Source organism: Diuraphis noxia, unplaced genomic scaffold (genome assembly GCF_037042655.1).
Source record: "Diuraphis noxia isolate RWA-SAM2 unplaced genomic scaffold, SU_Dnox_SAM2 contig0002, whole genome shotgun sequence".
Lineage (NCBI taxonomy): Eukaryota > Metazoa > Arthropoda > Insecta > Hemiptera > Aphididae > Diuraphis > Diuraphis noxia.
This window is the reverse complement of record NW_028301712.1, coordinates 58,842,490-58,856,680: the sequence shown is the minus strand read 5'-3', so window position 1 is coordinate 58,856,680 and position 14,191 is coordinate 58,842,490. Positions and strand designations below refer to the sequence as shown.

Below are 14,191 nucleotides of genomic sequence, written 5' to 3'. Positions count from 1 at the left end.
CAATGATTCTGATCATAATGGTTTAAACTAGAATCAATGGTGTAGAAAAATTGTGGCAGAGGAGGCTATTGACCCCTCAGATATAATCCAGGGGAGGTAAAAGTATAATTTATCCCCTATGGCCTTACTACATTTAAATTAAAGGGTTTACAATCGTAAATTACGTTTAGTTTAGACGTTTACATATTCTAAATTGGTCTCATTTTCATAAATGTATATGAATGTGCGTAATAATAGATAGGTATTACGTTTTGCCCGCCTCCCTCCGCCACTCTTGAAAAATAGTTCCTGCGAAACTGACTAGGATAATATTTTTTTAAGAATATATAACATTATGTTCTTGTATGAATTCTTAAAATCAGGACCATCCAATACTAATGGAGGGAGGGGTCAGCGAGTCACGTCCACATAAAGCACACACTGTATGTCTGTATGGGGCTCCCGACAAAAAATTCTAAATTCTAAATTTTGTCTATAGCCTTAACAGAAATGGCGGGTAAGTTAGTAATGCTCTTATTTACATGCTGTACAGTTGTAGGTAAGTTTACAAGTGGGTCACTATATAATCATGGTTGGTGTTAAATTTGAATGCATGCCTATGTCCAATAGGGATATAAATGATATAATAGCATAATAATGTTTCAACCGTCGTAAATACGCAATCTGCAGTATTCATAGTAGTATAGTACCTACTCTGGATTCCTATGAATCCCATTTCTTCGCCATTATCATTCTGCTCAAAATAGACGATACCTTTTTTGATAGCATAATATTAATAACATATTATTATTCATTATCGATAAAGTTAGCCAATCAGAAACTTTAATGTATTGTATCAAAATATTTTTGATTTACAAAAAAAAATCGTACTATCATTCAAGGGCCCACTATTGCTTGATATCCGCTGTGAGCCCTTGGCCATGCCCCCCTCCCTTAATCTGGACTTGATAGCATTTAAGAATATACTTAGTTTTAAACTTTGAATATTTATTCAGGAAACTAAAACTAAAGAGAAAGGAGTTACTTTTTTTTTATTATTAGCTAGGACTGCTAGGAGTCAACTTTATACTTTCGAAAATATTTAGTAAATTTCAACAAAAGTCTCGTAGTTTAATAATAAAAAAAAACGTACTTCACTGATAAGTGATAATCATAAATACAATGTTGAATATTATCAGTCAGGCACTCAGGCGTACTGCGAAAGCTAAGAACGAATAGTGAATCCCAAACTCCAAGGGCTATTTTGTCAATTGACAATATTGGCTGAGAAGAAAATATAAACATTTTAAATAGACATAACCCAAAGAAACGGTAGCATAAATACAAATACTTTAACTGGTTTATTACTTAATAATTTTACTTTTTACCTTATAAATCAAATGAACCGATTTTTATCAAAAAAATCATTAAATTACTCCTTTAATTTATTTAAAAAATCTATATTATAACAAAAAAATCATGTTTCATGTACAATGTGTGTCTTTATAGTTAAATCAACACTAATATTCTTTTATTTCAAAATATATAAAACTATAAATAAAACAACGAGATTAAATAACTAAATAATAAACTAACAGTCTTAAAGAAACTTTTAAGAATAAAAAACATTAGGATTTTTGAGAGAAGTATTAAAAATATTATAAATAAATTTAAATAGATCTTTAAATAGAATTAAATAAATGACCTTGATATAATAATCATATATGATTTATACAAACACAAAATAATAATAAATATATGAAGAGTATGCAATTTTGTAAGTAGTAGTCATTTAAATCATACAATTAATGTTATTTTTATAAAATCTACTGAGTAAATTATATTTAATTATCCATAATTCACTTAAATTGTGCAATGGTGTAAAATTAGTTTTCTAAATACAATCACTTAAAATTTAAATCATTGTAATAGTTGTTAGATTTTGTATCACCACATTGGATATGAATAATAAGGTGATCTAATTGAAAAATACATATGTTCTTATTCACATAAAATTAAAAAATGTCATCTTTTTAAGTGTATCAGATATTCAGATAATTATGATAAATAAAATACTTGCATTTAATAATATTGTATTGTATAATATGTCGAACAAACTAAAATAAAACCAACAGTTTTAAATAATAATTTAGATTTGATAAATGTTTTTCTAAAGAATAGTCAATCATGTTCAATACCAATAAAGAATTATATTTTGATGATAATTTTAATGACTTTCATGGATTGTGCATCCAAAAAAATTAAACAACTTTTAATGTTTCCTACATTTTTTTTTTTAAGAAATATTGTATATTATGTTAACTTTTATGTTTTATTATACTAGGGACAATTATGAATGGAAAATATTATATTATCTGCAGTCGTTGCAACAGCTTTTTGTTTGCTTGGTGTCATCTTCCGTTTTTTTTTATTTTTTTTTAATATTCCACTTTTTTTAATTCCTTTATGAAGTGGGACTGATTTGCTTTTTGATGCAACAGCAATAGTCATAATGGGTTGCAATAATTTGGAAGTTGTTGGATTCATTAGATCATATGATATTGAAGATTTCTTTACCTGGAATAAATTTATAGTAACTTAAAATATCTTTCAAAACTAAATTTAAAATAAAAAATCGATCTAATATTTAATAGCAAGTTGTTTTTTAGTTAATTTGTCATCAGTTAACACTAAATAATTAAATTATGTAAATTACAATTGTTTTATATGATAAAAATAATAGCTTATCATACAGATATTTTGATTTAAAAGACAAAATTACTACAAAGCAAAGCTAAATATTTGTAAGCGAGTATACGTCATAAATATATATCACCAAGAGCCACAATGAAAAACTATATATATAGAATTGTATATTCTTACTTATAGGCTAATTTCCATTATTTATACACAAACGTTGGAAATAGTTGAGAACCTCTTTCAACCTAAAGAGCCATTAAGTTCTCTTTTTCAAGTTTAAAAACTAAAAAAAAAAGCTTGGAATGGATGCTTTTCTAAGAGCATATAAAAAGAATAACATTTTAAATTACAAAAAAATACTAAATTTACTTGTTTTGAAGTAATTGGTGTATCAACGTTTATGTTGCTGGTAGATTTAGATCCTAATCGTCGATTACGGCTACAATCGTTAATAATATTTGAACGTAACAGCTCCCTTAATCCTGCTAATGATTTAAATTCACTGCTATCTAACCGACTGTTTGGATTTAAATTTGATAAATCCAAAATCGAAATTGCCAATGATTTTCCAACCTATAATTATAAGAGTAATAAAAATATTTTTGACAAAAAGCTATTAGGTACTCTGTTCAAAGTTTTTAACCTGCTCAAAAACGGTTGGTGTAAATTTTGGAGGAATAACGCTCTGGATAGGTCTTCTCTCAGAAACAAAATGTACTTTAGGAGGAATATAGTTAACAAATCTGCCAGTATTGTAGTTACACTCTAATGTGTAACTACGTATGAGACCTGTATATTTAAGAACAGCTACTCGACCACTTCCTTCTTTACTTAAACCAAATTTCTTATCTCTGAAAATTTAAAACTTAATTACTACCTACAATTTCATAATTATTATACAAATAAAACAAAATTATATTTGTTTATAATCTAATAAATTGTCTATACTGCAGTAACTTAATAGAATAGGGCGGGGGGTCATTTATAATTAGTTAAATATTTATCTCATAATGATTTTATATTTTTAAATTCAATTTTAAACATCTTTTACAACCGTTTACTCCATTAATAATTTTTTGTTTTATTTTATTCTTATATTTTTGTTAAGTATTGGAAGCTTTTACCTATCTTCTTCTCAATTCAATGTCCCATGAAAAATCAAGATAACACTCGGAAAAAAATTATCAACTGACATAACCATTATAATTTGCCAAAATACAAAATAATAAAAGTTAAATTTAATACGAAAACAGTTAAAAATCTATTTAATTTTTTTAGTGTCTATTTATAAAAAAAAAATTTGAGAGTTATGCCCATATTTTATCAATAATTTAAATTTTTTTAAAACTACTTCGAATTATAGTGATTTTATTCAATTTATGTGCAATCCCAACTACTGGTGTAACACAAATTTATGATTATTTTGTATACATTAATACATATAATATATTAATTTTTTTATGTTATTAACTGTAGTATAATAATTTAATTTCTTACTTAGAATACATATTATGCTTGCTGAAATTGCAAGAAGTGTAATGAAAGTTTTGATTGTTTATAGTCATAAGAGTGGGATAAACCATACATTCAATGTTATCAACTATATTTTCAAAATTATTTCCATACATAAATATCCCTAGTTCAAAATATAAAAATTAAACATAATGTACATTATTTAAAAAAAAAAAAATTAAGCAACTTTAAATGTTGTTAACCTTTTTTGGATGCATGGCCATGAAAATCAACATATAAATATAATCCTGATTCAAGGCCTTTATTTGTTAGGCCAGCTGTACACAATTGACTCTTCTTTAATAAAACATTTGATGAACCAACATCATTATTTAAAAAGGTTGGTTTTATTTTAGTATTTAATTCATCATCATTATTGGATGAACTACAAGAAATTGATGTTGAATCTTCTTCGATTAACTCATCTCGTAATTCATATCCAAGGTGATGATACAAGATCAATGATCTATAAAATATATCACAGATTAAATTGAATGAACAAAATTTTAAAATACAAAAATAGACAAGTTAAAACACCTGGCAGCATAAACAGATGGATGAAGTTTTAAAGATGGTTTTAGATAAAACCGGTTGAGATTACAACCTCTAGTATCTGTACGGTAAAATCCTCTAGCTACTCCATCTGGATTTAGCATAGGAATAAGTTTGAAAACATAATTTTGACGCAGTATATCAGCTTGTTCATCATTACTAAGTAAATATTTTATCACCCCATTCATCACAAAACTAGAAGGTGTTTCACCTGGATGTACTCTAGCACTCATAACTATGACCTATAAATTAAGTTGTAATACAAATAGTGATTATTTAAAAATTAAAATCATGAAGTTAATTTTTATTAATATAAATTTATAAGTTTATAACCATCAACATTTAAGGAATACTATTACTTATCCTATGATGACCAATATTTTAATTTTATCAAATTGGCAGATAGTAAATGGATAAATTATAACGTTCAAATGTTATTATATTTTGATTAAATTAGTATAAATGTGTTTTTATATTATCTGTATACCTTTTTATTTTTGAAAACATGTGACCTAGGTTTTTCATCTGGAAATAACCCAAATAAACGGCATTCTCTTTCTTCTGAAACACCTTTAAAGGAACTAATAGTTAATAAATCCACAGAACGATTTTCTAAGGACTTTACTATAGTTTCTCGATAAAAATAAACATCCTTCTCGTTGTTTTCTAAATAATATTTAAAAATAATTCTATTAAATACACACACATATGGATGCAATAAAAGAATTATTATTAGGAAAACCAAATACCTCTTAAATCTGATGGTAATGGAAATTGTTTTTCATAAAAACTTAAGCTGTTACATAACTCGGTGTAAGTGTAAGGGTAAGTAAAAGCATAATATGTTGTGGCTTCAATATTTTTCAAAGAACGATGACTAAAACTCAACACGAATTCTTGATTACTGTTTATCTAAAAAAAACTCATCAAACTCAAGTTGGGTCCATTCACCATTTATAATTTAAGTCATACACACTACACCTTGTAGTGTAGTTCATATGTCATGGTCCACCATTGAATACATTAAATGTTTGCAAGTATTGATTAAATACCTGATAAGTTGGTATTTCTTTTATTCTTGACCAGGATGCTTTACAAAATTTTTCATTTGATTTATCTGATTTTCCTAAATCAACTTTAAATACGGGAGTCATGCCTTGACTATACATTTTACTTTGATTATTTGAACTCACTATGTTTAATCTTACGTGCATACCAGGAATGCCTCCTTTAAAATAGTGATTCAATTAAAAATCTTTTCATTATTATTATACGAGAATACACTTTTACCTTTTAAGGCAAAGTAGAACCATGATTTGTAGTTGCATTCAAACTCAGTGCCACCACAGTCTGGGTTCGTCCATAAATGAAATTCCAAATCTTCATCTACAATATTACACACATAACATAATCTTAACATAGGTACACTCAAAAAACAAATAATTTAATAATTGTTATCGCACCAACGCCAGGAATCTGTTTGCTGACATATTTCACACGAGCAAGATTAGCAGACTCAAAATTGCTCAAAATTGTGTACGAGTTATGGGTAAACACACCCGGCTGTACTTCGGGCACAATGTCTGAGGTAATGTTCATCTTACTCTTTAAATAATTATGTTATGCTTCTTCATGGAGTCAATGAGGTTAATCTTTGAAATTTACCTATTTTTGTGGAAACTTACTACAGCTGTATACAAAAACAGTTAAATACGTATCTGACTATGCTCTATACGTCTTAAGACAACATTTATTTAAGGTGTTGATTAGTTCTATTTCAATATCGATCAAATTTCACAATTTTCGTCCAACATAATCCGAAATAATTAATATCAAATGTGGATCCAAATCACGATTCACGAGAGCTTAAATGTGAAACTGAGTAGACATACAAATATACAACTAGTAATATTAATAAGATAATAATATTAAACTATTACACAATAAACATAATTTCTTAGGTATCATTAGAAACATGTAAAATAAATAAATAACTGATGAAGTGATGAGTAATAGGTAAAGAGAAAAATTATATAATGTTCAAGGTGCTATATAATACCATTACATTGAGGTGGATCCAACTTGATTATAAAGTTAAGCAGCTGATTTTTAATCGGCTATTCTTTCAATGGATTCGGCCGTTCTTTCCATGACCTTATCATGTAGTAATTTATGTTGATTATTCACTTATTCAGTTATTGTTTTTGTTTTTCATCAATTGTATGGGCATTGGGCATTTTGATTTTGTTATTTACTATTTAGTTATATTTTTACATACACCCATAATAGGTTCTTCGTATCTACTATCTATACACATTTCTATTGTGTTGTATATAGGTAATAGGTATATTTATACTTATTTTTAATACCTATATGGTTATATTAAAGAGTTGTTGAATAAACCGAATCTAAGGAATATAATATCTGTTTTAAATTTCGTTTTTTGACAATTCTAAACTGTTTACGTTGTGTTAAACTTATACTTCCGTATTTTATTTTATTTTATAACAATGGTTAATTCAAATGCATTATTTTTATTATTTCATATAGCTTTTATTTCCACCATAAAATCTGGTAAATATTATATTGATATTTTAAGGTGTGGTTTTAGACACAACATAAACAATTTTTTATTTATGTTATTCAGCTGCAAGTATATCATGTTACCAATGCAACAGTACTGACATCAATGATCAATTTCGTTGCACCGAGTTCATGGATACATACGGCCTAGACCCCCAACCCTGTACAAGTGTTTACAATGCTGCTTATTGTGTGAAATTGATAGGCCGCTATGAAGGTTAGTTGGTTAGAAAGTTAAAGGTTACAGTAGGTTAGGTAGGTAGTTAGAAACCTACCTTTGTTATTATAATTTTTGGAGATTTACAAAAGTATTCAATATTTATTTTTATTTTTATTTATTATAGGAGGACTCGGAGTTACTCGTTACTGTTCATCTCATAATTTAGGAAATTACTGCAATTATGTTCAAAGGCCAGGTGATGTATTAGAATATCGAACATGTGTTTATACTTGTGATTCTGATGGCTGTAATGGTTCTAGCCAAGTTAAGTTATTTGCTTATTTGATATGTTTATCTTTTTTGCCATGGTTTAGAAATCTTTTATCTTAGATATTAACATTGCCAAAATAATCAAGTATATAAGTAGGTTACTTATAGTATTTACATTTTAACTGTTATAATTATAATTCATTATTTTTTATATAAATTGATCAATGGGTATACTATGATGAGTTCAATAATTTAAATATATTGCCTTTTGATATTCACATAATTTCCTGACCTTGAAAGTAAGGGTATTTAATAATCAACATACATTTGTTATGATTGGATTTTATATTATTTTTATTTTATAGAGTTAATGCCTATTGGCTTTTTACAATATTATAAAAATAAGTCACATCCACTTAATAATAAGTATCAATATGTTTGTTAAATATTTTTTTAGTTTTGAAATCATATGGATAACATTTCATTAAACGAATAGATTTTTTTTTACGTAGTGTATATTTTTCCATGATACGGATGTCCATATTATGTAACTAATATGTTACTTTCAGCATACCAAAACTGCATATTATTAATCACTACAAATAATTATTTATTTTACATATTATTTTAATATTACCAAAACTAATTTATATTTATTTTTATGTAGAAAATAATATTCAATATAAAAATATTAGTATTATTCTACCAACACGTTTTAGTTAAAATATTTTTGTCTGTTATTTAATAATCCTAAATTATTTCTTTCAAAAAACCAACAATTAATTAAAATATAAATATTTTATTTACTATTATTTTTTTTTTCATTTATTATCATACCTATACAGGTAACAAATATTATTTTTGGAGGTTTAATAGGTTCATTATCCTATAATTTTATATACACTCTTGAATTAAGTTTAAATTAGTTCTAGTAATATAATAATATTTAAAAATAATAATTTGTGTTGATTTATTTAGTTATAGTATTCTGCAATAGTATTAAATTGGTTTTAACAATGATATAGATATTCAAATCATAAAAATAATTTTCATAATGTGGAAAAGTATCTATTTAATTTTTTTTTAAAATTATAATCTTAAAATATTTCAGCACACATAGTGCTATTACAAGTAATAACACTATGTAACACAAGTAATTTTTTAAAAATCTATTTAATTAAATGTTATCATTGTGAAAATAATTTATTTCATTAAGTGTACAAAGCACCAAAAATGCACATAGAATTGACATGAATTGTTTCATGAAGTGTGGAATTTACTTTACAATTTTTATTAAGTTAATCTTAACAGTATTAAATATTATTTTTTAATGTTTCATCAATACATTTTTTTTTTTAATTAGAAGATTATATACAAATAATTCAAAAATACATTTATTTTATATTAATTTTTCTTTATTAGGAATCTTAAATCATATTTAATAATAATAAATTGTTAAATTATTATAAACATATTTTATCATAAGAGTTTATATTCATAGTTTTTAAAAAAAAATGTGTTCAAATGAAAATTAGGATAGACATAGACATTTTTTTTAAATTTTAAGTGCATATTATAAAAAATAATAATGTAATACAACCAATCCGTCCAATTGTGTAACTGAACCAAATTATGTTTATATTACATTTTAAATTTACCATATATTTTTCAAAAATATTTTTATACTGTTTATATTTTTTATTATTAAATTAATTTGTTGGTCAACAAAAATATATATTTTTATTTATTTTTTACCATCTTTTGAAATCCTATAGAGTCCAAAAAAACTCCTTACAGGATCCAGAATTATAAATCTATCACTATCCAAACCTTTTATGGATAAGTTATCTTTAGAACTGAAATATATTAGACCTCCAGTGTAACACGAATCTGATGATTGGGTATCTTGATGTCGAGTTGAGGTACAACCAAGTATTTTTTCATCATTTTTCATTACATAGTATCCATTGATGTCATGTTTATCTGAATAGTATATCTATAATAATAATTTAAAAAAAACGTACTTCATTGGTTATGCTTCAGTTGTTTCATAATTTTAACTATACTAACTAAATTATTCTTAACGATATTAATTGTCAATTGATGATATACTTTTAAATTCTGTAAGGAAAATTGAAAATAATTTTTAGAAGGAATGAAGTCTTGTATGGAAATTATATTAATAAATTATAATATAAAAAAATAATTTCTGCTTTTGTTAGATAAATATAATTGTTATCCTAAAATACACAGTTACTATGTAAATACATAACCCAGTTTATTAATAATGTGTTCTATGTTCTTACTTGAGCATAAACAAAATAAAGTCCTGGTCTTAATACTTCAACTTTGCCATTTTTCATTGTGAAATGATTTGCATTGTTTGGATTTATATCCCAAAGAGTTTGGGTCCAATCTCTAAAATCACCATCCGGGTGTCTCAAACGACCATTTCCTATAAAATGTATAGTTAATTAGTTGATTTAATTGCTTTTAATTAATAAGAATACTTCTTTGGTAATGTGAATAAATATAATAATGTTATCTTAGTTGTGAAACCCTCAGAGAAAGTTGTGTACCTGCATTTGTTACTTATGCATGATTTACCAAAATGTACGTCTAGCTGTTTCAATTCTGTATTGTTATTTGTTAGCTTAAATATTCAAGTGGATTGGCCTATTATCAAACTCTAATATAAGAAAATTGTTTTATTGTCTTTAATTTTAAAATTAATTTTGAGCATTTTTAAATATTGAAATTTTATAACTTATATAATTAATTTAAAAATAAAAATATCATAAAATAAACAATAATAGAACATATAGATAATGTCCCTACATTAAAGTTTGATAGTTAGTCAATGCACTCTAATATTTAAACCAAAATACAAAATTGGAACTGCTTGACCTATATTTTGATATAATATCAAGTATTAGAAAGTTGGTGACCCGGTCTGTGCACAGGAATGAATGATGGGGGAGGAGGGGGGTGTTTTGAAAATATATATATAAAATAGATACATTAATAATTAGCAAATAGTATCGTAACATATTTATATTTATTATTAATTTTGTAAATAAGATTATAAAATATTACATAGATATAGTCAATATATCAAAAATGAATAACACAATTTTTTTAGTCATGGTGGGGGTTGAACCGAACCTCCAAACTTCCCACCCCTTGCACACAGGCCTCATAGAGATAACACATGTGCGTGGACGTCCTCTTAAGTTACATTATATTTGTCTTTTATTAAATAATTATTATTACCGTTGTAATGTGGATGTGTTTTGGTATTATATTTTGAGGAATCGCTTGTAAAATGTGCTGCAGCATTTTCTTGAGTTTCTTTAAAATCTTCATATGATTCTTCATCGTCTGACTCCATAGAAAGTTTTTTTTTCATGATTCCCATTTTTTTAGACTTTCGTCGTCTATAGTTCTTCACAGTATTTTCTTCTTGAATTATTTCTACATCAGCCTTTTCATTTTTTGAGCTTTAATAAAAATAAAAATAATGGTTTAATTCAATTAGGTAATCTTTTATTTATTTCATCTTTTGAGTTATGATTATAATCTCAACTGTGTTATAGTTATAGATAGTTACATTAGGTATGTATATTTAGTGGCACACAGATATTTTAAGAGCACTGCAGTTATAAAAAGTTGTCACCGATCCACCCAATTTTTTATTTATAAAAAATATTTTTACTTATTAATCACTGTATTTCAAGGAAAATGATTATTGTAGAGTACCTATAGTTTATGTTATAAATTTATAAAATTCCCTGTGAAAACTGTAGTAATATTTAGCTACCTCTCTTGAGAACACATACAGTTGCATTACTTGCTAACCTGCCTAAGCGCCATTGGGTATATTTAATGAATGTAAATATTTAACTTAATGTCTTAATATAATGTGTGTGTAAAACTGTGATGTTGGCCTGATATAAAATGTCCTGTTCTATTAGCTATTGTTGTCCATAAACTAACTCAACTACATTAATCTTAAAAGTCATACATGACTCTAATAATTATATTAATATTAATAATTTTGTGTCCAAAGCTAGTATTATATGCAGGTTGATCTACATTTAGTGTGTTATTACTAAAAATAAATTGTATTATTTTTGATTGAATGTCAATTAGATTAAACTAAAAATGTATACTTCTAAAGAATAATGTAAATGTATAAAAAAAATTACCTATTTAATTCATTTTTTACTATTGTCGTTGCATCAATCACAGCGTTGCGCCGTTCACGGTTTTTTGGTTTGTTTGATTCATTTGTCTGATATGTCTTTGCTGGCCAATTATTGTCCAATAAGTCTCTGCCCATAAATTTATCTCCTTCATTATAGTCTTCTTCTATATCTTCATAGTCGTTACCATCAATTTTAGCTTTGTGTTGATCTTTGTATGTATTGCTCACATGCTTAGCCACAAGTTCATCTCTAACTATGTCAGTGAAGGTATTCAGATCACGAATTGCATCCTCAACTGTACCTACAAGTCGATTGATTTGTTGATTAGTGTCCATGTGCCATTTGTAGGACAATGTAACAGTCAATAAACAACTGAATATGCACAATAAAACTGAAAAAATTAGAACTATCATTTGTATCGATATAGGAATAGGAGATATTGGAGATTGTTTGGTAGACGGCGACATGTTGTAATTACGAGTGAATCCGTTGCCTCCAACGTACATATTTTGAGGACTAAGCGTTGAATGTTGGTGGTTTACATACTTCTGGGACGTAGCAGAGCACATCTTGTTCTGTAATGATTTTTATACTGTTTCTCTCATAACATCAAATGTTTTTTAAAACTGGATAGTGCATATGTAAATTAAACGTTTTTATCTAATCTTTAAATAACCTTTGAACTTTTATCAGTAGAAACGTAAATAGTTTCCTTTGTGTGTTCCTATAAAGTGACCTATAATTGATTTCGGTATATTATTATTATTCAGAATAACTATCACATTGAGTCGACTAAAATTGAATAGTAGTTTAAGTTTTTACTTAGGTCTTGGATACGTAAATATATATTTATTTTTGATTATAATATAATTTTAAATATGTATCGAATTACTATGATTATGGTTTGTTCAACGCTATAATTAATTATTTATGAATCAATAATACATAATATAATAAATATTGACTATTTATAATTATTTTTCAGAATAATTAGGAATTTTATTTTAATCAATTTTGTGGGTTTACAATAATACAATATTAATATAACCTACTAAAAATGAATGATATTTTTATTGATCGTTTTAATTTATTGTTAAATAACTCATTGAGCAATGAGTATTGACGAATTTGTTTTACAAATAACGTTTATTTATCCATAATCATAGAAGATAATGAAAAGGGACGATACAAAAATTGGATGTATTAAATTTGTGTTGTAAGTTATTAATTATGATATTAAATTTGAAAACAGTAGTAAATGATTGGAAATTGAATTTAGTAAATAATTTTTATTAAAAAACAGCAATTTCAGGTACTAGATTTCAAAATGTCTTCAATTTGTGTCTGTTTTCGTTACGCATATAAGAAAAACTACTTAGTACCTACCTACTAACAAAATTCGTATTTTTAATGTATGTTCAAACGGTGATTGGAGATTGGAAATACCTATATCATTAATTTACTTTAAAAGTGTTTTTTTGTAAAAATAAAATGTAGTTAGTACTAACTACTAGTGAGTGAAAAAAGTTGAAAGTTAAAGTACTTCTCAAAATAATTGGGAAAAAACAAAAAACAAATTAGGTTTAAATTGGGAAAGTTTTCTAGATTCCCCATGCAAAATTTATTTTTCTATTTGTTTAAAAAAAATGAAAAACTGTAGTCTTGATTTTGAGTCAAACCATGTTTTATATTATTATTTCTAGACTTAATATAATTTTCAAAATGTTTTGGCTATTTTTGAGTTATTTATAGATACCTATTCAAAATGTGCAACTATTTTAGTTTTTATTTCAATTTAACTATAATGAAATTTTTGTATGTGATTCAAAAAAAGTTTGAATAATTAAAACACGAATTTCCTTTTAAGCTGATTCTTAGAATAAAAAAATATCAGAAATGTATATTCACGATACATTTTATAAACGTTTAAAGTTAAAATCTCAAAGGAGTTCGTTAAAATCATAAATTATGTTGTAGTTAAAAATATAGCTATTATTTTTAAGTATTATTATCTATAAGTTTTGAAAATGTACATATAATATGATTCTTATTAGATTTTTTAATAGATAAAAATGTAGACAAAGTTACATTATATTTTAAGAACAGTTAAAGTTAAGATACTTTGAAAAAATTAAATATCTTATAATGATAATAATTATAATGATGATCTATCTTCAAAAGATTTATATATATATATATTATCGTTATAGAAATCGTTTCATTACGA

The 14,191-nt window shown here is 25.6% G+C and overlaps 3 protein-coding genes across 4 annotated transcripts; 1 reads left to right on the top strand and 2 right to left on the bottom strand.

The window, feature by feature from the left end:
• Positions 1-2,169: 2,169 nt before the first annotated feature.
• Positions 2,170-6,800, bottom strand: LOC107164104 (cytosolic carboxypeptidase-like protein 5). Of its 2 annotated transcripts, XR_001506050.2 has the most exons (12): positions 6,207-6,800; positions 6,034-6,129; positions 5,796-5,971; positions 5,493-5,655; positions 5,231-5,409; positions 4,729-4,985; positions 4,395-4,657; positions 4,177-4,315; positions 3,323-3,530; positions 3,049-3,252; positions 2,863-2,962; positions 2,415-2,556 (listed from the first exon to the last, which is right to left on the bottom strand). XR_001506050.2 is itself a non-coding variant. In XM_015511800.2 (11 exons), exons 1-11 carry the CDS (start codon positions 6,340-6,342, stop codon positions 2,320-2,322), a joined length of 2,058 nt encoding a protein of 685 aa, XP_015367286.1. In that variant the 5' UTR covers positions 6,343-6,799; the 3' UTR covers positions 2,170-2,319. The 2 variants fall into 2 exon arrangements, 1 of the variants encoding a protein (XP_015367286.1); XM_015511800.2 differs by lacking the exon at positions 2,863-2,962 and having other exon boundaries at positions 2,170-2,556; positions 6,207-6,799.
• A 160-nt stretch (positions 6,801-6,960) lies between these two features.
• Positions 6,961-9,400, top strand: LOC107164106 (UPAR/Ly6 domain-containing protein bou-like). Its single transcript, XM_015511801.2, has 3 exons — positions 6,961-7,317; positions 7,391-7,543; positions 7,671-9,400. Exons 1-3 carry the CDS (start codon positions 7,254-7,256, stop codon positions 7,874-7,876), a joined length of 423 nt encoding a protein of 140 aa, XP_015367287.1. The 5' UTR covers positions 6,961-7,253; the 3' UTR covers positions 7,877-9,400.
• A 31-nt stretch (positions 9,401-9,431) lies between these two features.
• egr (TNF superfamily member 12 eiger) lies at positions 9,432-12,591 on the bottom strand. The gene is made up of 4 exons (XM_015511790.2): positions 11,965-12,591; positions 11,030-11,256; positions 10,063-10,211; positions 9,432-9,752 (listed from the first exon to the last, which is right to left on the bottom strand). The coding sequence occupies exons 1-4, from the start codon at positions 12,531-12,533 to the stop codon at positions 9,501-9,503; spliced, it is 1,197 nt and encodes a 398-aa protein (XP_015367276.2). The 5' UTR covers positions 12,534-12,591; the 3' UTR covers positions 9,432-9,500.
• Positions 12,592-14,191: the final 1,600 nt, after the last annotated feature.

Coding starts and splice junctions, on each gene's coding strand:
- LOC107164104 (XM_015511800.2), bottom strand. CDS start 6,342: ATGAACATTACCTCAGACATTGTGCCCGAAGTACAGCCGGGTGTGTTT. Junction 4,316..4,394: donor TGGCCATGCATCCAAAAAAG/GTTAACAACATT, acceptor ATTTTGAACTAG/GGATATTTATGTATGGAAAT. Junction 3,531..4,176: donor AAGCATAATATGTATTCTAA/GTAAGAAATTAA, acceptor TTAAATTTTCAG/AGATAAGAAATTTGGTTTAA.
- LOC107164106 (XM_015511801.2), top strand. CDS start 7,254: ATGGTTAATTCAAATGCATTATTTTTATTATTTCATATAGCTTTTATT. Junction 7,318..7,390: donor TATTTCCACCATAAAATCTG/GTAAATATTATA, acceptor TATGTTATTCAG/CTGCAAGTATATCATGTTAC. Junction 7,544..7,670: donor ATTGATAGGCCGCTATGAAG/GTTAGTTGGTTA, acceptor TATTTATTATAG/GAGGACTCGGAGTTACTCGT.
- egr (XM_015511790.2), bottom strand. CDS start 12,533: ATGTGCTCTGCTACGTCCCAGAAGTATGTAAACCACCAACATTCAACG. Junction 10,212..11,029: donor AACACATCCACATTACAACG/GTAATAATAATT, acceptor TACATTTTATAG/GAAATGGTCGTTTGAGACAC. Junction 9,753..10,062: donor TTTATTTTGTTTATGCTCAA/GTAAGAACATAG, acceptor TTATTATTATAG/ATATACTATTCAGATAAACA.